Genomic DNA, 27,742 nt, shown 5'->3' on the forward strand with positions numbered 1-27,742 from the left:
GGTCACTGAAAGTAGGTAAGAGAAACCAAATTCAGCTGTGACTTCTTAACAAGCAGTTTCAATTTTGAAAATTTAAAGTCAGTAACTTTAAGCAAACATAGTGTTCACGCCCTTGTTGCTCTTCATGTCAAGTTTTATACGTGATTTACAATGAGAAGTTTAGAAGCTAGTCTGCTAGCTGAATTGGCTGTTTTAACATACAGTACACATAAAGTTTAGAGACACTCACTGACTCGGACTTGATTTGTATATACTAGATGTGTGCATCTTTGTCATGTATTATAGCTTGCTTGGCTCACGTTTATAAAGCAACATGGGCATTACAAAAGAAAAGGGTTCTGATTGGTGAAGAAAGGCACACAGTCCTGAATGTATTTATCTATTTATTAGGTATAACTTGATTACATTTTGTTCTTCTCCACTTGCATCTGCTCTGATTCCATTTATCAGACAGAATATGCATATTAGAAAAGAAAAAAAGACACTTTTAGGGAAAAAAAATTACTTCACATTGCAATTACCACTTTGATGTCTTCATTTCAGTTTGATTGTGTGCCAGGTGGGAAAAACTGAATGACTATATGCCAGATGCAAAGAAAAACAAAGCCCAGGCATGAATTCTCAATGAACAGGCTCTTTCATAACTATGTGAAGAGTATACCCTCAAGTACAAATTGTCTCATCCAACCAGGGCCAACTTTCAGGGTAGATCCTACTCCTTGCAAAACTGCACATGCAGTTCTTGCAAAAGCAGGCATTTCAACAAGCATTATTGAAATAAAAGTCTTATCGCCTGCATCAGGACTACACATGTTTATTAACAACAAGCTTCAAAATAAATAATTCAATCTTTAATTTTTAGACTATGGTTTATTTATCACATTGTGTGAGATTGATTCTTTTTCTATCCACTTGCTGAGTCAAGAGGAAATAAGGAGATAGCTTTCATGCTATTAAAGCTTTGTTTGCCATCATAATGACATCTTTTAATTACATCCCCATTACAGTGAGGTTCATTTTGTCCAGTTGGTATTTTTAATTATTAATTTTATGTATTATAGACGAAAAACAACCCAACTCTATCTGGCCCTGACTAAAAAAGTAATTGCTTCTCCTTGTGAAATCATAAAATTAACTGTGATTAAGCAGCACATTTGGATAGTTGAGTTCAATTTCACTTGCCACACCCAAATCGGATTATTGCCAGACATGCTGAATCAAGAAAATACTTAAATGGAACCTGTCTTATAAAGTGAAGTAGGCTAAAAGATCTCAAAAAGCAACATAAATGCTATAATCTAAGAAAACAGCTGAGAAACAATCATTGACATTAGTCTGGAAAGCATTACAAGGAAGACTCCAGTGAAGCAGAGTGGAAGCCATTACCCACAAATTGGAATAGTGGTAAATAGCGAGGGGAATGGATAAGCGATTTAGTGATTCTGTTTCTATTATTGATATTATTTATCATTTCAAATCGATCAATATCAATTCTCAGTGGGTATCATTGGCTTCACTTTGAATCACCACCATCGCCAAAGCAGCATACCAAAGACATTACAGTCATGCAAATAAATTGCGTGGTCAAATGTTTATATATTTTGGAGGTGTTTCCCCTCTTTGTTGTGATCAATGTTGTGGTCATGACTCAAAAAAGTAATGTATTACACATTACACAGAAAAGATTTCTTAAATGAAGCACGTTACTTAATTACTCCCAGGAGAAATTAATTTGTTACACTACTCGTTACATTCCTCACATTTCTCTGTAAAAAGACCTGAAACGCATTGTCTCATGATTACCATTTAATGATATGAACCTATAGGCTATCGTCCCACACACCAACACAAATCCCTGTCCTAATGAAGACAAATATGATCTTTATCTAAGTATGCAAGTATAAACACAAACTCGACAATACAAAGAAAAGATGAAAACCAGCACAAAGGGACTTTAAAAGCAATCAGCCCTGTGATTTTACTTTAGAAACATGAACAAGTAGAAACAAAGGCTGCAGCCTGACCGCTCTGTTTGTTACCTGTTGAAGTTTAGGGTCTGGCTGTTGGGCTGGGGCTAGCTTAGTGTTAGCATGCTATCTATGCAACTGTTTGCAAAGAGTTGACATAATGTAATTGCTTCTGTCCAGATCTGTTTCCAATTTACCATTTTGCTCTTCTCCTTTTGTGCAATAAAAACAAAAGTAATGTCCATATCCACGCTGTAGACAGCGTTTATTTTCCTCCTCCAACAAATGAACTGAAATCAGTTGATTGTAGCACAAGTGCAAGTGGAACCAAGCTGACTAACAGTTCCAAGGGACTGAACTACTGAACTATTGAGATTCCCATCCCTATTGTGGTTAGTGTGGCTAAATTAAACCAAGAGCACATCAACAACTTATCCAGGAGGCCACAAAAGAAGCCAAAACAACATCTACACACTAACAGGCCCCACTTGTCTAACGTTAAAATTTGATGATCTGGTAATTTAAGTGCAAAAATGCAAAAAATTGAAAAATTGTTAACAGAGAAAATAATTTTTCTAGGTACTCTTTCCTAAAAATGATGAAATATGTTATCATAGGTATTCCAGACATCTTCATGGATGAAATCATAGTTAATCCAGAACGTCTGCAAACATCCTCTCTCATCCTTACACACCCATCACAAGTAACTGCAGAAGGTGGATGAACAATGTGTTCGCATTCCTCTTTGGTTCAGGTATTTTACCGTGAAGCTGAAGAATGAATTATCAGAGTGATTCTTCTTTGTGGATCTTTTATGCACTTGCATCAAAGCAGAGAGTCCTTAAAAGTGAGAGTACATCACCTGAGAACCAACATCTGATTAAAGTCGAATCCACATGGTAAAAAAACAACCTCCTTCTTTCATATAAACACTGTCTTTTCATGCTTTTTCCTTTTCAGCCTTCTCATTGATAGCCTCCCTCTGTAATTTATCCTCAGTGCACTGTAATATGCACAGACACGCTAACACTCAGGCCATGTTCTGGGTGTAACTTTGACTTGAAAATGACCTCACACTCAGGGTTAACCAATGTCATCTAATGATCAGAGATGTGGTCCCCTAGAGTGAATTACCTCAAACATGACTTTTCCTTGACCTACTTTTTTCTCTGTGAGTAAAGTAGAGTTAACTATTAAGGGAGGAAGTGACTCTGAATAAATAGGAGCCTATACACTGCAGCCATTGTGCTTTGTTCACACATTAGTGGGTGAACCATTCATGCTGCTAAACATTAACCTTTCCCCTGCCAAAGGAAAACTAAAATGCCCATACAGAAAACGATGATTGTGTGAACACTTAGATTAGTAGACACAAGGAAAGAAATATGAAAATAGTGAGATATATACTACTCTTATAACAGGATTTATAACACACATCTTAACAAATAATGGGGCCGTAACAGTTATACAGTAAAAGTGCTCACACACACTTGCATTTAAACCCAGATGCTTTATTAAATGAAATATAGCTTTAAGCTAAGATTAACTAATGATAATGGCTCCTTTGTCCAAGCTGCTGCATGTTTCTCATAAACAACCAGATGGAAGAATGAAAATCATTCATCCTGGCTTTTGTTAGGTTCACTAAATTCATCTTTCTTCACATTCTAAAATTACTGTATCTCATTAAATTAATCCTTAGCTTAGGAGTTTATCTGGCAGTAGTATTGCTTATAGTACAGTAGCAGACATAATTTTGGCCTAGCAAGCCGCTATTCAAACCTGAGAAAGCAATACATGTGTTTCTCATGTGGGGTTTTACATAAACAGTTTTAAAGGAAATACTGTTTTTTTTTTCTGTTTTAACAGTTGATAAATTAACTGAATAAATTCACAATAAATCAGTATGAATGTATTTTCAGCACCTTAATTAAATGATTTTATAATTTTGACCAAAGCTGGTAAAAGATTGGCCCAATACTTTCTCAGCCTCGCATAGATCACAGATAACCACTCACAACAGCTATTTCCTGCCTGGTAATCGACAGCTGAGTCACTATGATACTAAATCCAAATTTCAGCTCTGTTACTTATTGATCAAAATGAATGAGGAGCCTCTGTGCAACATAGCTGCAGCATTTTTGATGAAACTGTACCTAACAAAGAATTCCCTTCTTTTACTGCATGTGTTCCAGCTTCAGTGCAATCAGTCCAACATCTGTTGCTTATTAAATTAGTGCAGTGGTTACTACAGGTGCAGTAAATTCCCGACCTGCTTAAGATATTTATTGCATTTGGGTTTACAGTCAGCCAGCCAGAAAAAAGGAGCTGAAACATGCCACGAGAAACTTTCATACCATTAAAAAATAATTTGGCTCTGCGGAACCCTTTAATCTGCCAGACATAGCTTCTGCATGTTGGGCAGAAGAGGAAGCATAGCAGGTTTGAAAAGAATACCGCAAAAGTTGAAGAAACTTGCAGTTGCACCTTTTGTGTAAAAACAAAACATTTTTAAAACCACATTTGTAAATCTAGAATTAACAAAAGCAACAATTTCTAAAACCTGGAAGCTGAAACGTGATCTAAAAAGTTTGAACAGCTTTAAGATTTGTGTCATTATCTAGTGTTCTGCTAAATATGAAGCATGTTTGGATTCCCATTTTTGTTCTTCAGATAAAATAACATTTTAGTTTTGTGAAAAGGGCAGTTTTGCACAGGGTTCAATGCATTACTTTGCAAATCAAAAAGTATCGCTCACAGGTATTTGATGTGAATTAAGAGGGTAAGTAGCATAAATGTGCTGCTGATCAAATGCACGTGATTAACTGATCATCAGTAAGTATGACCACCTCTATAAATTCAGAGTTTTTAGTAGTTTGCTGATTTGGAGCATTCACACAACATTTTTACATAAACACCTGATCCCAACTGTAAAGCACAATGGTGCAGGGGTGATCATTTAGACTTGTTTTTTTTTTTCACTAATAGAAACAGAATCGCTTCAAGATTTGGGAACTTAAGGGAACTTTGCTTAGACGAAAACCTCACTGAAGTAAAGCAACATTATAAAGAAGAGTGGGCCCAAATTTCTCCACAAAGATATGAGATAATGTGTCAAGTGAAAGCTTTCTTTTTTTATATGACATTTTGACCCCTGATATACTCGGACAGGTTTCTCCCAAGAAGCTGGCTGTGGCTCAATATAGGGAAATATCTTCCAGGTATGTCATGTTTACAAGAGTAGGATGCATATGAAGCGCCTTGAGGCGACTTTTGTTGTGATGTTATATAAATAAAATTGAATTGAATTGAATTGAAGTCACAATAACTCTGACCTTTGATCTTTTGGATATGTCATCATATATCATACAAAGTTTTAAATGTGTTATTAAAAGTCACCTCAACAATTTATATAAGTGTAAAACATAAAAAAACCAAAAAGAAAAACAAACAAAACAAAAACAGATTTCATTAATTAAGGGAAAAAAGCTAATTTAAAGTTTCTGCTCCTGTGTAAAAAAGTATTTGCCCCCTGCCTTTCAAATCATGAATTATCTGTGACTAACCACATTTTTTGCAAATCTGAGTTCAATTTCACAAAAACCCTCCCAAAAAATCATAATCCCACAATTTAAAGAAACTTGAGAAAAGATGTCAGTCTGGAAAGGTGTACAAAGACATTTTTAAGGCTTTGGGACCACAGTGAGAGTCATCATCTACAAATTGAGAAAACTCAGTGTAATAGTGGCCAAATAGTGGCCAGCCCACCCAAATTACTCGAGGAGTTCATCAACGACTCATCCACGAGGTAACAAAAGAATCAAAACAACATCTCAAGAAATCCAAGAACTTGCTGCCGAGCTTGGTACAACTAGTTATTTGGTTTGGGGGGCAATTACTTTTTCAAATGGGGCCAAGTAGGTTTGGATCACTTTAAAATCATTTTAAAACTGCATTTTGCATTTACTCAGCTTATCATTGTTTGATATATACAATTGTAGATATCATCTATAAATATCATTGATGTTATTTATATTTTTAGCTGACATGGATGTCAAGTTAATGCAAGTTTGACTGACAGCCTAACTAGACTGAATAAGCACATCTATAAGTCCTTAGAATAGATCCCACTGCAGATACTTAATTGATAATTTTTATCATTTTTTAATAATATCTGAGAAAAAAGACAAAACAAAATCCCCTTTGGATCTACCTAGAAACGTACAAAAGACTATGGGTTTGTATGCTGAAAAGGGCAGTCTGTGTGATTCCAGGTGTAATTTACACGCTGATCCCAAAGGACACAAGAGGATAAGACAGTTTATTGGACTTGCAATGATTAATTTGGGAAACTTATAACATGCTACTCAGAAAATCTTTTTCCTTTCAATGTTTTTACACCAACAAAGGGAGGAAAGGATTTGCCAAACATATGCTCGCGTCTGTTTCACTTTTCAAACCTTTTAAGCATCCAGTTCTATCATTAGGGGAAAACTACTACCTGTAAAAACATTTTAAGTGAGGGAGTTATAGGTCAAAAGATATGGAATCAGTCCTTGCACTAAAGGCCTGAACCACATGGTTTTCTTGAGCGTTAATGTATTAATGTGATACTGTTGATCCCCTGCATTGAAACGTTCCTTTTTCATGAAACGACCTACATGGAAGTCAGAAAAGTCATGGTTGATGACCTCAGAGCATTTACCTTCTAGATTTGAATGAATGGTGGTCCTCCTTTAGCCACAAGATCAACTTGACTAAGAGGAGATGAACAACATCTGCTCACACCTGCTGTAGAACATTTAAAGATTATATCAGATGGCCCATTTCATACCAGGTCTGTGTCTACCTAAAACCCTAAATAGAAAGGATATTTAAATTTTCATTTACTACAATTAAAAGTAAAATTTGGTTCATGTTGTTTTCCTTGTATTATTTTAAGTAAATGATACAAAGCATGTGTTGCTATAAATTACTGGTATATGATTTGCTAAAAGCAGTGCACTGCAAAAATGAACAATTAAAATGTAAGCTTTACGCTAGTAAATGGTAAATGGCCTGTATTTGTGTATATATATATAGCGCTTTACTTAGTCCCTGTGGACCCCAAAGCGCTTTACACTACATTCAGTCATCCACACATTCACACACTGGTGATGGCAAGCTACATTGTAGCCACAGAGGCGAGGCTGCCGGACACTGGCGCCACCAGTAGGCAACAGGGGAAGTGTCTTGCCCAAGGACACACGACCGAGACTGTCAGAGCTGGGGGCTAGAACCGGCAACCTTCCGATTACAAGACGAACTGCCAACTCTTGAGCCACGATCGCCTCGATTTTTTTCATTAAGATGAAAAGGAAAATTCACAGTTCTGATTTTCTGGAAAAGTAAAACACATCAACTTTAAGAGTTAAAATTAGCATTACTGTGAGACTATAGTTGGTAGATAACAATTATTATACAAAGTAGTATCTCTCAGAATGCATAAAAATAGCCTATGCTAAAAAACACTAAAGTTATATTATTAAGTCCTCAAGCCACCGATGGCTGTGAAAGATATCCTTAGCGCAATGCACAGTGTTATCTGAGAAATGATTACAAATCGTGATAAGTTTTTCCAAAGCCACAGCTGCAGGCTGTTAATGACAGTGAATGCACAGGAGTGTGCAAGCTCATGTTATGACTGCACACCACTGGCAGACACACCAAACCTAAACTGAAGTCTTTCAACCCCTCAGGCTTTGGTCCCATCTAGCACTAGCCACCACACAACGGCCTCTCCTCAGATTACAATGCTTCCACACCCCTCAATGATTTCTTGGAGCCTCTAATTAGTGCACGCACTTGTGTTTGGCATTTAGAAAAAGAAAGATTGAGTGTCAGTGTTTCTGACCCTCTGGAATTCTGTGTCTGAGCCTGGATTTAGACATGATATCAGCATAAAAATCAGCCATTAAGTGAAGAATAAATTCACTCAACCTCATTATTGTTCTTTATCATTTATGAAGTCTGTAGTTACTCACTGTTGCCTAATTCAAACAGACAATTTCTAAATCATTCTAGTTTTGCACAAGTTACAACAGTGTACAAGCTTCTCTCTGTCTTAAAATTGCTGTCATGTGCTGCATTATACAACGATGCCCCTCATCCACCTGAATTTCCTTGTTAGCTGTCATGCACATAATTAATATCAAAGCTAATTATTGTAAAGAGGATGGACTGATAGTTGAAAAAAGAAAGAAAACAAAGCAGAGCTGTGAAATGTGAAACACTAGGAGACAGAAGTACCGTCCCCTTCTGGCTAAAGAAGAAGAAGAAAAAAAGGCAATGACAGATGAATTAGGTCTTTTTTAAACTTTGTTTCACAGCTGTGGATGGCAGCTTCAGGCTGCTTTGTAGTCACATCTGTGTGCTGGACAGCTGGATATTTGGAGAAAATTACAGTTTGATCTGTGACGAGCCAGATTGGAAGACAGCTTTGCTTTACCAGATCCAGACACTGCTATTAAGACTGATCAAAGATCCAGATTTTGCAATGAACATAGCTGAGAGATTTGAGACCTGACCATAACCCACCTTGGAGCTCCCTGGAGCTCTCCCCTGAGATAGAAACATTCAAATCAACAATGCAGGGCTTACAGGAGGTCAATAATGTTTTCAACTAATGATTTCTAAATTGTTCTGGGACCACACAAGTATGTTCTGGAATGTCAGGAAAGCTTAGGTTGCAACTTGGAGAGCAGCCAAAGTCAGACACTCAATGAGTTTGTCTTCACACATCTTCCTCCCTTGTCCCATTACTTTAATCTTATCTTAAATCAGAAAAATCCAAGTAACAGAGAACTCCCAGTGATCACTGTAATGTAAAAACTAAGAGCATTGCAGCTACTAAGCAATGATTATCTAAACACAACATCTGCCTTGAATTCCCAAAAAATAAACTTACAATTTACTTGGCAAACATAACCTCTAAGCAACCCTTTAAGAAGCTTGCAGCAACGCAAGAAAATCTGGGTAAAACCTCGAATGGTCTGATGGGATTTTTGCTGTAAGAGAAAAGCATTCAGTATAGAAATAGATAAACATACAGCTCAATTCAGTTCAGTATTGGCAATTTAAAGATAAATTCTTTGGTCTATGGCTCTGATTCCAAATACAGATCAGTTTCTTTAAGGAGCTTGTCGTGGATCTCTAATTACTGCCACCCGACCAAGCCTCTGTAACCTTTTGGTCCAGCTGTCGACAGAAGAGAGGCTGTAGCTCTGAACCTAGGGTAATGAAAATATACCCCTTTGAACCTCTATTTACCAAGGGAGGGTTTACTGAGCACAACTGCTCTTTTCCTGTGACATCCTGCTTTTTCTTCCAAACACAAGAACTGCAGAAAAGAAGCCTTGGGTTGTTGTGTACAGAATGTATACAAGATTCAAACTGATGAAACCGTGTTCAAAGCCATAGACGTTGGTTCTTCCTTTGTTGGTAATTCAGTCAACTATGTCCTTATGTCCCTTAATCAAATTCAAACTCACTTATTTTGTTGAACCTAAAAAAGAAAGAAAAGAAAACAGGAGGAAATGTATATCTTTCAGATGTGAGAGAATAGTGTCTGCACCCCAGAATACCAAGTTGCCAAGAGGCTGGATTTGCTAAACTAAACATGTTTGTACCTGGATCTTCAGAGTTGACATGAGTGGCAATTTCAGGATTAGAAAAAGGGGAAACTGATGTTTCTGAAGGGTGATGTTTGAAGGTAATTCAGTGACTTAAAGTATGCAAGTTAATTCTCCTTATGGGTCACTTTAATCAATTATATAAAGAAGTACAATGGAGTGTTGTCTGGTTTTAAGAAAAAACAATTTTCTTCAATTATCTAATTATCTTAAACATTAAATCTTTCTCTCATTATGTCATTAAGCCCTGTTACAAAATTACAAAATTTCACATTTCAGAGCATATTAAATACTACCACAGTTTATGTGAGATTAGAATAGAGACAGGCAGCTACATTCCAGCTCTGTGCAAGTTATTGCAAGAACAGAGATGGACATGTTTGCTGGTTAAGGGGAAATTTGGCACCTTGCACTGATTGATTTCAATGAAAAAGGGGAAGGGGGGGGGGGGGGGGGGCTTCCTGGTGTAAGACATGGGCGTGTCACACTGCATGAATGAAATTAAATGCCAATTGAGTGTGAAAGTCAGGCTGCTGTCTTCTCCAATAGCTCTGATTAACTCATTAAGCACCAGATGAAGCTGGTGATTCAGTGACCTTTCATGCTTCACCTTAGCTGATTCTGAATGGCTAATTGCATACAAATCATTAAGTCACTTCCAAAAAAAACAAAAACAAAAAAAAAACAAAAAAAAAAACAAAAAAACAACAAAAAAAACCAAATCATTAAGTCAAACAATATCTCATTTAAAACAAGCTCACTCATTTATAAACACATCCAGTGATTATTTTATGGTGTCTCTCTGCGTAAATCATCACATTTTTTGTTGCGTAAGGTGAACTTTCTTAACTGGACTTCAGCACCTGAACTGCAAGTAAATCTTGCCTGACATTCTATAACATCTGCATCCTGCTCCACAAATATAATACTACTCAATGGCTGAAATTTCCTGAGGAGCACTGTGATATCATCAAACTCACTGGACATAATTTTTATGAGCTCGTTTAGGAAACAGCTTTCGATATAACAAATAAATGGGAACTCTCACCACTTAGCTTCCAATTTTCCTCTACACAGGTCACTGAGTCTCAGATTGTCCACTGTTTCAGGACAATCTGAAGGCTGTCTGACTCTCCTGCTGCTCGTAAAAAGGCCTTTTAATCATCCGCATCTGTTTGCTTCCAAACATAACCTCACAGTTTGATGATTATTTTATCTTTAGAAACAATGAATATTCATGATGCTGCATTCAAGCAACAATAGCCACATAATTATCTCTGGAGATAAATGGATACAAAACAGATGTCTGTTCCTCTAACATAAGCGAATATGTGCATCTGAGTAAATACGTCAAGTAATGGAGGGGGTGGGGGCAAGGTATAGCCTAGGGAGGTTGCCAGTGTATTGTGGGGCCAACAGAAAGATATAGACCACTCATGGTCACAGTAACACCTATGGACAATTTACAATTGATGTCTTAGGGACTGTGGGGTTAACTTGGAGAACATGTAGAGAACCTATGGAAGCACAGGGAAAACACAGAAGAGCCCCAGCCAGCCAGGAACAGTCTTACTGTCAGGTAATGGTGCTAACCAATGCTATAGCCAAGGTACAGTAAACACCACATGTAGACCAAAACGTAGACATAACAATGAATCAAATTGTATCCTATATGACATGTATTAAAGCGTTTCTTATTTGTTCGCAGCTTATAAACTTCATTCAATTTTGACTGAAATTCTGGAGTGCTATGTGCAGTCATTGGTACTAAGCAGGAAACCTTATTGGTCAAAACCAAATCGATTCACTTACACCAATCACGCACATTTGCTTTGAATGTGACTGGCGGTCATGGTGGAAGACAAGAATGTTTGTTTTTCTACTGCATCAACAGAGTAAATATTAACTCAGTATACTTTGGAATACTCTTTTTCTGGTCTGACTGCAAATGAGTTTACCTTCATTTGTAGTTGCTAAAAAGTACCTATGAGTAATGAGTTTGCCTTTAATGAGTAACCAATTATTTTCTGCTTTGAAGCAACAAGTCCTGTTCGTTACTTGATCTCTTTTTAGGCTATTTAGGTAGACTAATTGAAGTCACTTTACAATAACAGTAAATGTTTGTGCTTTGACAGTATGATTCAGATGACTGAGAATTCAGATGATAACAAGCTTGTTATGTACCTAAAAACTACTGTACTAAATACTGCTCTAACAAAGCAAAACACACACATGCACCACACACACACACAACCACTTACACAATAAGAAGTAAAAAAGTCTCCTACTAATTAGTTTGACTTTTGAGTCACCTGATCATCAGTCAGTTTGAACATGTTTTTTCAATAGTAGTTATCTAAATTTAAATGATGTAGGACCATGTGAGTGATCTTTTTTATTTTTAAAATCTTTGTTTTCACAAATTACTTGAGTTTTTGAATTCATACTTACGTTCAAACCTATCTTACAATACAATGACGAATGTAAATAGCATTTGACTGCAAATCCAGCTGCTCTCTGCCTATGTGATAACTGACAATATTTAATATATTTTCAGTTATATTTATAACAGAAACACTGGCAGCAGCAGAGTGGTTAAAACAAACGCTACACTGACACCAAGCATGCAAACACGTCCATAATCTGCCTGTGAAAACTGAACACTGAAAGCATCCAATACTGCAAACGTTGCCAAAAACAAGCCAACTCGGTGACCTGCTTAAATCTCCGCTAAAGCCTGTCAACAGGTGTGAAGGGAAACAAAGTGCTGAACAAACTTTGGCTGTCAAAGCACAAAATGAAAGATAGATTTTGACAAACGGAGTTGTGCATGAAAGATCTGCCTTGTCATTGGTGTCTCATTAGTTGCAGTAGTTCCGGGCCATTTTAATGCTGTCGTCTGTAAAAGTCCTAATTAGAGACAGCTGAAGAGATGAAAAATGTGAAGTAGGAGGAGGAGGAGAAGGAAAAAGGGGCACCTTTTCTTGTGAAAGACAGAGTTCTTACAGAGTCACTCTTTCTCACAGCATTATTCATTCATGAGGTGTCCTTCAAGCTGTTATCAAACAATCTTCCATGTGAAGAAGAAAATGGACTGTGGAAGTCTTGGAGAAATACAACTGGTGAGTAGTAGTGGGCATTCTCTTTCACTCTCAAGATGACCGTAGATACAGATATTTCTATATTTTATTCATTTAGTCTATTATTAGTCTGTTATTAATCATTTTTGTACATTTTATTGTCACCTGCATTTTGAAATAAATGGTCACACCAGTGTGTCCTGGGTCTGCCACGGGGTCTCCAACTGGTTGAAAGTGGCCAAACTACCTCCTAAAGGAGGAATTCCAATCAAATACTTGACCAAAGTCAGCTAACCACCTATTGTTAAGCATTTTAGATGGGGGGGGAAATACACCCTAAATTTACAATTATACGTTATGGGCTATATTATGAAGTTCTACCTGAACTTAGTTGACTCCAAGAATAAAAATATGAGCCATAACAGGTGCCCTTTAACATTTTTTTACAGCACAAATGGGAACTAAATTTACAAGGGACAAAGCTACCAAGCTTGGATACACTGCTGAGGTTTAAGATCAGCCAAGACAAAAGATAAGACATAAAACATGCTAAACCTAGAAACTAAACAAAACTCAAAAAAATAAACAGCGTTTTTTGTCCTATTGAAATGTTCATTACCTGACGTGGCAGAGTGCCCGATTTATGTCATGTCAATGATCACCGGTGTGGAGATAAACTCAATCTTTCCGCTCAGTCTGTGAACACTATCTTTAACTTCATTTAAGGTTGAAGGCCTTTAATACACATAACGCTAGACATTTAAGACCTTTCAGGGGATTTATCGTCATTCTTGTTTCCACTTGTATCCAGATGTAACACAATTCTATGTCAACAACAACAACATTAAACACCTCTTAGTCACAGTGGATATTTTGACTTTCCAGTCACGGATCTGTCTAATACATTAATAAAGGCTCGTCTGACCCATGTATTGTGCATTCTGGCACAGCTTATTGGCACACATGTGCTTTTCCTGCTAATACAAGCCTGCTGTGAGAAATGCCACACCCAATGGTGTAGTTAAATGGCATAATACCTAGTAGTAAAACACATTATGCCCAGTACTTCCTAAATGACAATATTCTGCTTTAAAGGTGCCATAAATATTATCGCACCATTTCTATATTTCACATTTATAACAGTTCTAAATTTGTTGCCATCTTCTAATCGCACCATGGTCCCTGTGTGTAATTCCACATCATCGAGTTTCTCAAATGTTGTATGCCTCAAGTGATACTGAGCTATGCAACATCTGGGCACTTGAGCCCTTTATATTATGCCCATCTGCACCAAACACAACCACAATCACATTCCCTTTTAATCATTAAGTACAATCTGTTTAAAGCATTTAGCATGAAAACATGCTCAGAGAGCTCATCACAGTACCCATACTGCAACCTATTCAACATTAAACTAGAATTCATGTTCCAAAAAAAAGTGAAAGAAAGAAGTGTCAAGGGATCCCTTACTAACCTACTATAAGATTCCCTGTTGAATGAATAAAGCCCGCTCTTCCAGTAAGTTACTTTGTTTTGCCAGCTTTTTTTTCAGTGTACAAGGACAGCAGCCCTGCAACAAATTGCCACATTAACACAGTGTATCATATTCATCACAATTTTGTTCAGTACATTGTGAATGGAATACAAAAGGCCAAGTCAAGTGTCTGCATATCTCTTTACAATCTTTTGTAGAAAGGCTTTTAGTTAATCTTTGGCGCTTGTTGGTTCTTGCAGGAAATACAACCACATGTATCTTCACTGCATGTATAACAAGAAATAGATGTTAATTTATTGGCCCAACATGAAAACAAACAATATCAAATTTTGAACATTATTATAAGAAAATCCGTGGAAATTCTACTTCAGATGTCATCTTTGTGACGAGTAATATTATGTTCTGTCTTAATTTGTTCTCTGTTCCCAGTTCCAGCTTAATCAGGTGATTGACAAACAAATAATTCATGCTTTAAACTTGATCCTATATGATGATGTTGCGTCCAGTATTACATTCGACATTTGAAGAAGCTCCAAATTCCACAAGTAAAATTGCTTCCCTTTCGTATCCAACAAACTGTAAGTTCCTATGCCAAAGATTTACCTTGAACACAAAACACTTCCCAGCGCCACAGGATAACCCTGTACCCCAACATACTTGAGTAAAAGTAAAAGTCACTCATGTTTTGTTAAAAAGAAACTGCTGAAGGTCCTGTTCTGCATGCAGACATTGATACATGAACATGCTCACACACAGTTGGCAAATCATTCTGGTCAGTCATAAGACCTAATAGCTAATGTGTATTTTCATTCCAGCTGGACTGGAAATGAAACGGATACCCTCTCTTGGGGATCCAAGCGTAAGAATGCCGGGGGTGACTACATCCAGCATGCCCGAAAACCTATTTGTGCTTTGGGAAAAGCCATACATTCTCAAAATAGTACGTGTGATTAGGTTACCGACTCTGTATGGCACTGGCATAGCATCGTATATCACATCTCACCATGTGCTAGATGACATAATCCGACCAGCATGAGACGGCAGTGTACCAGTGATTACTGGGACAGGTGTGCTTTTTATTTTACCCCCTTAAATGCATTAGAGATGGGATATTTCACATCTCCCTTTAATAGCTTCTGGTTCTTTTCTCACTCTCCTCCAGTGGCACATAAACAAGAAATAAAGGCCATTTAATTTCCATTGGAATTTGTTTAGTGACTGAAAACTGAAAGCAAAAGAAATAACTTCATATATACTCAGAATATTGAATCATGTTGTACATATCCAGTTACCTCCATAAGCAACACATGAAAAGATAAAGTTCACTGATATGCTAAATAGTTCAGCTATGCATGCATGAGCTCTGGCAAGCCAAAAACAGCCCAAAGACCTTGACCTGATGCACACCATGCTGCAAGGGATAAAATATTAATCTAAAAAGTATTTACTTTAGTATTGATTCTTGTAGATTGTAATCGATCAGGTAAAAAATGTCCCTGAACGGTAGAGCAGTTCAAGTAGTCCCACGCAGATGTATTTTTTCCTGGTCAGATTGGTGCACAAGTTGATTAAACACAAAGGAAACTGCCAAGTCTCTACTGAACGAAAACAAGAAGATACCCACTATAAGCTGTAGTTTGTATTGCAAGGCATTACACGCACTGTAATGAAAATATTTAATTACAGAAGCCTGGAAATATATGCCAACAATGCACCTGACAAACAGTCCACATTTACACGACACTGCACAGCTTTTTCTATGTTTGGACTTGGGTTGTAGTATACTGCACAGCTTTGTTATAAGTTCATAAAATATACTGCATGCTTTTAAAGTTGTTTTACTGATTAAATGAAACATACAGGCTTGTTTATGCCCAATCCAATGAAAATGTATTCTTTCCAAATGGGTGCTGTAAATACAGATTTCGCTTTTTATATTTAAAATTATGTTTTTAAGTTAGTAAAATGCTACCATTATATACAGATCATTGGCTTATTCTCATAAACTGCCAAAACTACACATTAAGCACTGATCTGTCTAATATATATTCTGAGCTGTATGAGGGTGTTCACACATCGCTAACTCTTGCTGCCTCTTTCTAAAATTAGCATGCTTAATGATGGTGCTTGATAACCATGAAATATCTCTGCTGCATCAGATGAACCTAGTCTCAGTTTCACACATGATGAACCCTTCTCATCATAATGAAGAGGAAGGGGGACAGCTGGGATTATTTGTGCCACAGTGTTGGGTCTTCATGCTACAATCCCTGATTCATGGCTCAACTGTTTACTTTCCTCTAAGATATATGCCCCATTTTGGCATGGATCTTAGACTTAGCAATGTCCTAAAACAGAGCAACTTTTCACAAATAGCTGCAGTTTAAAAAAAAAAGTTTTAGAAGCTCTAGATGTTTAGATTCTTGGCCACCATGAAACTGCACTAAAAAAACATGCGAAGAGTCCCAAATTTCTTCTGAAGCATGACAATCACTCCAAGTAGAGCCAGACTCATAAAGATCTATCATCAGTGAGACGCTCTCATAAATCCCTGATCTCAGTTTCATCAAGTCAGTCCAACAGAAGCAACTCACCCAGCCTAAACCAACAGAAAACCTCCAAGTTCTTCAAATTGCCTGGAGAAATTTACTCATTAAGTGCCATTAAGACCACAGAACCAGATAAAGCCCTTTAAAGGACTGCTTTTGAACCCATCCTATCTATGTTATTAAACAGTTATTATGGTATTACATCTGGTTAACATTAGACATTAGAGATAAGTAAGGATGATTGTGTAAGAAAACAGTTCCAGAAGTTCCACCTTATCTACATTAGTTTAGAGCTTTTATTTTCCTTAGTAACTACCAGATAGATAGATAGATAGATAGATAGATAGATAGATAGATAGATAGATAGATAGATAGATAGATAGATAGATAGATAGATAGACAGATGGTGAATCTGAAGAGTCAAAACAGGACAGTGAAATACCTCTGTGATAGAAGGTGATGACATCTGCCACGTTATGCAGACATGCCAGAGACGGTAACCAAGGTCAACTCATCTCACTGCCAAGATATTTAGTCAAGGCTGGAATTCCAGTTACCGTAAGAAAACCAATACTCACAGGACAACTGAGGTCTGTGTTAAAACAGTGCCACATTGGCCAGGTTTCAAACTTCACAGCCTCAAGATGATCCAAATATTTTATCAATGGAACCTCCTGTTTTAGAGGGAATCTGTTTGGTTACAACAAGAACGACACTGATTCTTGTCAGACTTTGATCGAACAATTTTTTAGAGCCCCCCCCCCTTTTAAACATTTCTATCATAGTTTTTATATTACAAGGCTTCAGAGATAAGTGCAATTTCTTACCTTGACATGTTTTGTTTTCAGAGCTAAATGTACCTAAATTACGACTGTGCAACTCAAATTCTTATGCAGCCCATATTAAAGATTGTCAAAGTGAAATACACTCAACAAAAATATAAACGCAACACCTTTGTTACTGCTCCCATTCCCCATGGGATGGACGTAGAGACCTAAAATTCATTCCAGATACACAATATAACCATCCCTCCCAAACAGTGGTCACAAATCAGTCCAAATGTGTGGTAGTGGGCACATCTGCTATATTGAGATAATCCATCCCACCTCACAGGTGTGCCACATCAGGATGCTGATCTGACATCATGAGTAGTGCACAGGTGTACCTCAGACTGCCCACAACAAAAGGCCACCCTGGAATGTGCAGTTTTGTCTCACAGCAAAATGCCACAGATGCCACAAGCAATGAGGGAGCGTGCAATTGGCATGCCGACAGCAGGAATGTCAACCAGATCTGTCGCCCGTGCATTGAATGTTCATTTCTCAACCATAAGCCGTCTCCACAGGCGTTTCAGAGAATATGGCAGCACATCCAACCGGCCTCACAACCGCAGACCTCGTGTAACCACACCAGCCCAGGACCTCCACATCCAGCAGGTTCACCTCCAAGATCGTCTGAGACCAGCCACCCAGACAGCTGCTGGAACAATTGGTTTGCACAACCAAACAATTTCTGCACAAACTGTCAGAAACCGTCTCAGGGACGCTCAAATGCATGCCCGTCGTCCTCATCGGGGTCTTGACCTGACTCCAGCTCGTCGCCGTAACAGACTTGTGTGGGCAAATGCTCACATTCGATGGCGTCTGGCACGTTGGAGAGGTGTGCGCTTCACGGATGAATCATGGTTCACATTGTTCAGGGCAGATGGCAGCTGAGAATGTCCCAGTTCTTGCATGGCCAGCATACTCACCGGACATGTCACCCATTGAGCATGTTCGGGATGTGCTTGACCGGCGTATACGACAGCGTGTACCAGTTCCCACGAATATCCAACAACCTCGCACAGCCATTGAAGTGGAGTGGACCAACATTCCACAGGCCACAATTGACAATCTGATAGACTCCATGCGACGATGTGTTGCACTGCATGAGGCAAATGGTGGTCACACCAGATACTGACCGGTTCTGGGTCCCCAGACCCCCAATAGTGCAAAAAACTGCACATTCCAGGGTGGCCTTTTGTTGTGGGCAGTCTGAGGTACACCTGTGCACTACTCATGATGTCAGATCAGCATCCTGATGTGGCACACCTGTGAGGTGGGATGGATTATCTCAATATAGCAGATGTGCCCACTACCACACATTTGGACTGATTTGTGACCACTGTTTGGGAGGGATGGTTATATTGTGTATCTGGAATGAATTTTAGGTCTCTACGTCCATCCCATGGGGAATGGGAGCAGTAACAAAGGTGTTGCGTTTATATTTTTGTTGAGTGTATATACAACCATGGAAATGTGATATAAACAATAGAGGGGATAGATTACTTTGATTGGAGTGACAAATTACCTAAATGAAAATGAAATGCAATTTACATTGTGATGGTCATGTGTTAATGCAGGCCTTTGTCTCATCCAATGGTGCAATAAAAATAAGCATATCTTGCTCTATGGATGCATTTTTCTCCAAAAGAAGTAATAATATAAATCAGTAACCATTTTTTCCAGTAAGAAAATGCAAATTCTGTTTTGAACACCATGTTAATTTACAGAGAATAGCTGGTATTTGCTGTGATAAGTAACTTTTACTTTAGCCAGATATACTGAACTAGTCCGACACTTCATCAGACTATGAGAATAAGCACACTCTGGAAAACATGCATTTAAACCAGAATTTCTCCTTTTCTTTTTGCTTTGTTTTATTCATCCTGCTTCATGTGTAACTGCTTTGTTCTGTGCCAGCTAGTCATGCTGTAGCTACTTGAGTTATTGTGCCAAAGCAGCTGATAACATTTACCAAGTCCTTCCATTTAGGGAGCTAAATTGCTTTTCGATTTAAGTAATTTCATTTTGCTGATAAGGAAAAAAAAACATGATAGAAAAGTTATCTGTATTTATTTTGCTTGTGGAGTATAATATAACATTTTTAACAATGTGAGTTGAGTGAAATGGCAGCTTTCAGAACAACTATTCACCAGGAAACACTGACAAAGCTGAACATTTGAAATGATATTGCTTGCTCTCAATTCTTATCTGGAAGCTGGTAATATTTCAGAAAGTGGATTTCTTATTTGAGGGCAGCAGACAGAGACAGGACAATGAGCCTGCTACAGACATTGAGCTGATAAGAAACTGTGAGCAAAGAAACACAGCAAGAAAATATATTATTTTACAACAATATTTATCCTTTTACAGCATGAAAATGAATGTGTTTCCTCACTAACATCCAGATTTTTCACTTTCAAATGCACCAGAGTACATAAAGTGGACCTACTGAACGTCTAAATCTATTCAAACTTAAGCGACTTACTCCATGCCTACTAAGATGAAGATGTACTGTGTTCACATTTCCAAAAACAGATTTTATGAAAGACTTAACCAACCCTTTAGTTTTCAGGTTCTTTCATGCATTCTGTCTTCATGAAGGAATTTGAAAAAGATCCTCTTTGGGATGAAAACAGTCCATTTGAAAATGTTAAACACATGTTTTAGGAAATGTGGATACGTTTTAGCCAATGTAAAACTGACAACTCTAATACACGTTACAGGCACCTATTCATGTTGACACTTGAAGTTACTTAACTTTAAAAAAAGAGGGCAGTCTTACAATTTTGCAATACAGCGGAAAAGTAAATCTTAACACAAAATTCAGTACTTTCAGCTGCATCCCATGATGACTTGGATCCAATTTTATAGAAGATTACCTTTGTGCTTCCATGTATCTCTCAGTGATACTTAAAATAATGCTGAATAGTAGGAATTGCTGCTGTTGACCAAACTACTGAATGTCTTTTACATGGGGAGTAATGAATGAATAACTGTGGGATGTTTTGAAAAAACTGCTCATTTTTTCCTTTTATTCTATTATCAGTTAGACATTAATTAGTTAGTACTATCGTTGAAATCATTAGATAGAAAGAAAAGGTTGTTTCCATGTACACAGAAAATCAGATTTTGTTAAGAGACCAAGTTGTTCCCTCAAAGATCAACTCGTTGTTACTTCCTACTTGTTACATACTGTTGCTATTTCAAGAATTTGTTCTCATCATATTGTAATGCAGTGGGTGATCCCTTACTATTGTGCCTCAAAAGGAAGAAACAAGCAATAATAAAAGCCCAAAAGGTAGGAGGCAAGTTGAAAGGCTCATAGCATAATCACAGTGCTTTAAATCAGAAGACAGGAATTCAAGTCCCAGCTTGGATTGCTATTATTATTATCTCTTCAGTTTGCTTTTTGTATATGATTTTTTTTCAACTTTGTCTTTTCTGTGAATTTTCTTTTAGATTTAAGCACCCACACTGTGTGTTTAGTTTTATAAAAACACTATTGTTTGTATTAAACCATAACCTTTCACGTTAACCACCAAAACAAAGTTCCGCCATATCCAACAGGTTTGTCCATCATTTCCTTGCAGCACAAGCAGAGCATTTTCTTGCAATCCATTTAATGGAAGTGAATCCATTTAATATGCTGAGGGACGATTGAACTTTATAGCACCACGATGCATGATGAAAAATGCATGAAAAAGACTAGCCAGTGCAATGCAATTTGAAGCCTTTGGGGTGGAGAACAGGTTGCAGTGACTGGTTGAAGTCAAAGCTAAGCTAAAAGGAAAATGACAGTTAACAGGTTGGGAGAAGCAAATCTTCAAATAAAGTCAAATTATGTGTGTAAAACTGACACAAAAACATTATGTGGTTCACTATTTTACTGTTTCTTGATGTGCTGCTGCAAAGAGGCAATGAAAGTGATTAGTTTTTTTTGGAGAACGAGGTTTCAGTCCCCTTGTTCTCCAAAGAGGGGATGCACATCCCTTGACGTTTACATCAGGAAGGCATCTGGTGCAAAAACCTCCCAAATCAAATTTGTGGAACTACCCACTGTGGTGACCCCTTATGAATAAGGAGCAGTGGAAAGTAGCTTTAAGGTATTAGTCCCCTTCCCCCTCATGCATTTTGTTTGTATAACAAAATGGTCTTCATTATACCACTGGCAGCCAAAGCATTGTGTGCAGTGAAGAAAAATTCACAAACACCGAGCCAAGAAAAGACAGAATAGGTTTCTATAGATACTATTTTTCCTCACTAGAGCTTAAACCTATGACCCAGAGCCCCCGGAAAGCCTCTTGAGGTGGTGGGAGAGACGGTGCACTGGCTGCCTGAAATGACAAACAGCAGGCAGGCGGTGGCATGCTTTGCTTGCCAAATACAGCACTCCATGTTCAAATAGTGCTGACAGGAAAAACATAGACACTTTTATCCAGGGTCCCCCACTCTGGAGTGAGATGTTGAGGGGAAAATTTCCTCTTTCCAGAAGATATAGACCTGCTTGTATCCAGTGGTTTCTACTGCTACTGTTGTGGAAAATTCACATAAGTGCATTTTTCTTTCTCTTACTAACACTAAATGGTTATTCAGAAGCTGGTGTATTTAGTGACTTCCATATTAGACAGGGAAAAGAAGCCAAACTCGTTTGTATAAATGAAAAAAATCCATCACGTTCAGTCAGCAAATAAAAACCCTGATAAACCTCCTTATAATTGTGTTTTTCATCTCACTATAGTGATCTCCTTGGTGTAACGTCTGCCCTCTATGCTTCCCACTGAGTTTATTGAACATTCAAGCCATCCATTTTCTTTGATGGTTTTAATTCAGACAAGCATACCAGCTGCTATTCCACTGCCCAATACAATGATTAACTGCATAGTGCTGCATTCATTCATTCAAGCATATCCATCAAAGCACGGATCCCCCTAAGTGGAAACAAGCTTTCCCAGGGTCAGGAAACATCTAACCTGTATAAAAGAATGAGTTGAAATTCCAAGGCAGGCACATTTTGTTTGACTGGTTTCAGAGTCATAGTTGTAATTTCATATTTGAACCCAGAGCTAAGCACTATGGAAACCACTTAAAATAACATGGTGGATACATGAATGCCAGCTGGTCACATTTAGTAGAAGAGGCTTGACCCATTACAAATGACTATGTTTGGTCTTGTCAGGGCAGATTTTGTAACAGTGGGCTGAGAACAAAACAAAAACAAAGACATTATACTTCTTCTTAACTTTAACAATTACACAATACGCATACTGTACAATATGATATGAGATGGCATAATAGTATCATAATTTGTATGAAATGCTTGTTTCACCATAAAGAGTGGGACAGTGATTTTATATTAGGTTTTTATGTTTTTACTATATTTTCATTGTGTCAGCTGTTTAAAATGATTTCAACTTTAGACAGAGAAAGATACAAATTTAAAGCTCTGTCATGAACACCTGCTCCACCGAGTACAATTAAAGTTTTTAGATGCATTAATCCTTGAATAAAAGTTGACCCAAAGTCAAAAAGTGCTTTCACTCAGCCAGATAAACTAAACTTAATTTAGTTTCAGTATAAACGTTTCAGCTCTATGATGAAATAGTTCTTACAAAAATGCTTCTTAGGAGTTGCAATTTACTTCTTGCCGTAAGTGATTTTGTACACAGGCTAAGATCTTTGACTCTTTATTAAATTACCAAGTATTTCTCAAGGCAGTTGGTAATCTTTTAAATACTGTGGCTAGGCAAGCCTTAGAAGTACTTTAGCTGTCAATCACTTAAATGAATAGGATTTTGCCGGCAACCAAAAGGACTCCTCCTCCTTTGCTACTCTACAAATATGCTATTAACAGCTGTTCTCAGCTATCGGAGAATAAACAAATATTGTATTCTATGTTACACCTGAAAAAGTCACGATTCATACGAGGCCACCCAGTATGTTCCCGGTGCAAATGTCTTGTTTGTCTACATCATAATCATAATCCACTGAATGTATAATGCTCCTCTGTCCTCCATCTATGTATAAGTGGTACACTGCATATGTTCCCCATAGGCCGTTGATCCTTATGACCCCAGTCCTCCCTCTAATCTCTTAATCTTTAGCGGAACAGCAGCCTCTGTGATCATTGGCAGGTCTAGTGTGGTGCATACCTTCCTCCAGTGGTGCTCGGGGGGTTATGTGGGAATATCACAGGTAATCCGCATCTCCTACAAATATCTGTTGCTGGATTTTTCTGAAAATATCTGGCTCTCTGCTTATGGGTGGCCTTGGCAAAAAAAACATGGCCTTCTACGGGAAAGAGAAGGCAAACCACTTATCTCGGAGAAGTGATATAAGAGGTGCCCCTGAGATGACCTGTGTGATCGGGAAGCTGAGATGGAGCTTTAGCTGGGTTTGCAGTGTTGACAACTGGTATCAGGCCATCACTGCATAATGAAACAAGCTTATAGGCTATTAAATAATAAGTCAATCAGTGCTACATCATAGTATACAGACTGTGAATCATGTTGTTTCATCACAAATCAAAATCCTGTCTCATATAAAATGTGTTTTATGATGATATAAACTTTTGATTTCCTCTTGCAAATGCTTGAGAATGAAAGTAATACTCGCTGGATCCGATCCTCTGATGTTATTTGCTTCATTCCAGAGAGGTAGGCTGTTTTTGCCTTTCTGGCAAAAACAGGACAACATTGTTGTTTCTAACTTTTTCAGAAACAGCAATGTTGTTTTACCTTTAATAAAACAATATGTTGAAGACCAAAGGCTGGGGTAGCGCTTGAGCTAGATTGATACATGTACTTTCCTTCAGCGCTATTTCATTTTCAAAACCTTACACTACACAGCTTCTTTGTAGTGCCTGGAGAAGTCATTTTTAGCAGTGTTTCCTCTTAATAACCATGAAACCCTATAGTCATGTGGCAAACACATAAAAATGACATGCACAACACTGTAACATTATTCTCACCAGTGGAGCAAAGAAATGTTGACGTTATTTATTACCCCAAAACACAGAATTTTGATTTTAGAGTTCATTTTGAGAGTTTTTGTCCAAATCATTCATTGTGACAGATGGTTACTCTGCACAGCTCTGGCTCTCAATGGGAGATGGTGCCCTCTGATATCTTATGGAGTCATCAGCAGCCGCTTGCCAAGTTTAATACGACTGGGGACCGTAACTCTCCAGGCAACTACTACTAAACATGCCAGACAGGTCTGGCTTCTCCCCTCCGTCAGATCGATATCAAATTGTCTCACAGAGCATCTGCAATCAAGCACAGCAGAATAGAGCACTCAGACACTCCAGTCAAAGGTTACAGACGGTCTGGCCAGCTTTGCCCTCAGCCAAAGTGTGACCGCCTTTTTAAAGAGTTCCTTGACAGTTTAACATCTCCCCCACCACACTTCCCCTCCACCTCCTTCATCACTCTCCCTGCCCTCCCTCCCTCCTCTCTGTTGTTTTCCTTTCTCAGCCGTCCTGATTAAACCTGGATATCCCACCAGGAGGCTCTGATTTCCCAACCCTGACTGTTACTGTATAGTCTGCTTCTATGTCACGACTTGTTATGTGCTTCACATAAGCAAAATAATAATCAAACATCACATTTTAGGACTCCTGACTAAAAGGCTCACATGCACAGGATCGGTCACACATAAACTATTCTATGGCAAGCTTTTTGGACTTACATTTCTTGTACCAGCATGTCTTGGCTTCTTTTGTAATTCTTATAAACCTTTGTCATTCATATGCAGGACATATAAAGTTTGTTATGAAGAGATAATGTCAGCACTGGGAATATAAGGGATCAAGATATAAAACTTAAAATAAGCCAAAACTAATAATCATAATACACAATCTTAAGTATTAAATTAAGATTTGAAAGATGCTTACAACAACAAAGAACAACAAAGACTGTCAAATTCCCCATGATGGCAAAACAATCACTGGAGGCTAATTATTTACTTACTTAGCTAAACACAGTTATACTCTTGTCATTAGCATGGAAATAAAATTAAACAGGGAAAAATGGGGGGAAGGATTTCAGAATTAGTGAAGTTCATTGGAGTCATTTCACATGAGCCCCAAATTACATCGCCCTGAGTGACTGCTCCTGAATGAATGGAGCCTTTTTTTATGATCACAAGAAAAACTTCTCCCGAGGGGCAAGGAATTTCAGAAGGGTTTCTCCTTTTAAGCATACGGGGTACGCTTTAAAGGTAAAGGGTAATACTGCACTTCCTATCCTGGATAATACTGGTTGAACTAAATAAAATGCTTCTATTCATTCAAAAGATGTACTTTTTGAAAGGAATGTCTTTAAGCCCAGTAAGAATGAGCATCTAGGTTGTGTGAGCAATCATTCAAAAGTTTGAACTTTTAAGAATGAACTAGAATGCATCGAAACTCACCGTTTTGCTCCTTTACGCTTGGTAGGGGAAATTTGCTGACATGACTTGATTCAGCTTCCGAGCCATATTGTTGGAGAAGCGATGCAAGAAGGAATATTAATGGAAGGATCATTTGGATGAGTGGTAGCCGGCGATCACAAAGCGCTGTAGACGGGACGGTTTGTATCACCACACACATGCGTCGTTTACAGGGCACCAGTGCTGTTTCGGACACATTTGGAGAGGATAAGCGCAGAGTAAAATCCACTTAATTTTAAGCATCAGTCCTTCGGAGGAAAGTTCGGGAACAAAATTTTAACTTGAGAAGTTAGAACGACTCCTCTGCGGAGGTTCCGAACCTGCCGCTGCTGCGCAGAGCAAATGCGCACCTGTTGGTTCAATGGGAAGTTGAGCAAAGTTTAGTTTTATGTTGCTATAATCCCGGTATTAGTTATAAAAAACACCCTTATGCACGCATATAATCTACGCGACGAGAACATTAGAAAGACACAGTCGCATTTTGGGGAAAGCGCGCGTCCACGGTGCGTTCTTCACTCCGTCTGATAAATCCCTGCAGATCTTTACGCATTACAGCAAAGGCTCACACACAGAGACAGCGAGAGAGTGAAGCAACTTGATACAGCCTGTACTTTGAAACCATTCGCAACACCGAGACGTTTTCTGTTTTCTGGCGCGGTCTAGAGTCATAACTTGGAGCCTGAGATAAAATATCGCTGCGCGCCCGGGGTTGGCTTTTTGGAGACTGGCAACTGACGCACAACAGGTGCTATACATAAAGTACAACTTCTCAGCGGAGGAAACTCCCAGGATGTTAACTATTCAGTTGCTGCCTGGTTTAACGAGGTGTTTCACTCCCTTACGGGTCCGTTTTATGTTTTGTTTTTGTTTTGTTTGTTTGATGGTTGCGCACTTTTCAAATAATTTCTAGCCAAAAGTTTCAGCCTCCCGAGATCACACAGTCTGTTGTTAAGGATAAGGTTTACATAAGCGGTAATACTTTTGGAAATATATCTTTAAAACTACAGAATAACTTAAAACACTATAACACCAGATTAAACGATATATTGTAAATATAAAGATATAAGAGTAGAGATACAAAAATGTGAAGGAGACATTTTAGGCTATTTCTGGATTTTTTTTAAGGGACACATTTCACTTTCTGCTGTGTGTACACCAGTTGTACCCACTGTCTTACTAGTCCTTTATCTGTTTCTCTGCTTATTTTACTGGACTACAACACCATGGCCCGATTGCATTTTTATCCCATTAAATCATGATCCATCCAATGTATAATATATACAGTGCAGTTCACAGTATATATTCACATCAGGAGTCCCATGATTCAGACTAAAACCTTCCATATAACATTCCTAAGTAACATTGTTTAACCACTGAGTAATTGTTTAAAACCTTGATTCACTGAATGAAAGATAAATGCGCCCCAAAAGAAAACTTTTTAACATGCAGTTTTGTGCTCCCCTGGAATGTTTCTGTGGAAGGAAATGTTTAAGGTTCTCAATTTGTCATATCAAAGCAGAGACACCGCTTGAAACAATACTCCCTCCTGTTCCCAATTTCCTTTCTCCCCAGCACAATGTTGTACCTCATCAACTGTGTTTTATGTGGTTCCTCCCATCCTATTGTTGGCAAAATGCAACAGTGTATCCCCCGCTGTATGGTAAGTCTGCTGCAGCACAGACACAACAATCAAAGGGGAGCTGGAGACATATTGAACCCATTGAGCCAGA

General features: G+C 38.1%; 1 protein-coding gene and 1 long non-coding RNA gene across 2 annotated transcripts in view; both read right to left on the minus strand.

Annotated features, from left to right (window-relative positions):
- The window catches only part of pdgfc (platelet derived growth factor c), a 47,021-nt gene extending 20,272 nt beyond the window's left edge, over positions 1–26,749 (minus strand). The window contains exon 1 of the mRNA XM_085415864.1: positions 25,995–26,749. Coding sequence (XP_085271990.1) covers positions 25,995–26,172 — 178 coding nt within the window. The 5' untranslated portion in view covers positions 26,173–26,749. The remainder of the gene's footprint in view (positions 1–25,994) is intronic.
- Positions 1–27,742, minus strand: part of LOC146676873 (uncharacterized) — a 313,285-nt gene that overhangs the window by 79,792 nt on the left and 205,751 nt on the right. The window lies entirely within an intron of this gene.

The sequence above is a fragment of the Rhamphochromis longiceps genome, linkage group LG2 (genome assembly GCF_057381845.1).
Source record: "Rhamphochromis longiceps isolate RC_006_pf linkage group LG2, R_longiceps_female_GT1.1, whole genome shotgun sequence".
Lineage (NCBI taxonomy): Eukaryota > Metazoa > Chordata > Actinopteri > Cichliformes > Cichlidae > Rhamphochromis > Rhamphochromis longiceps.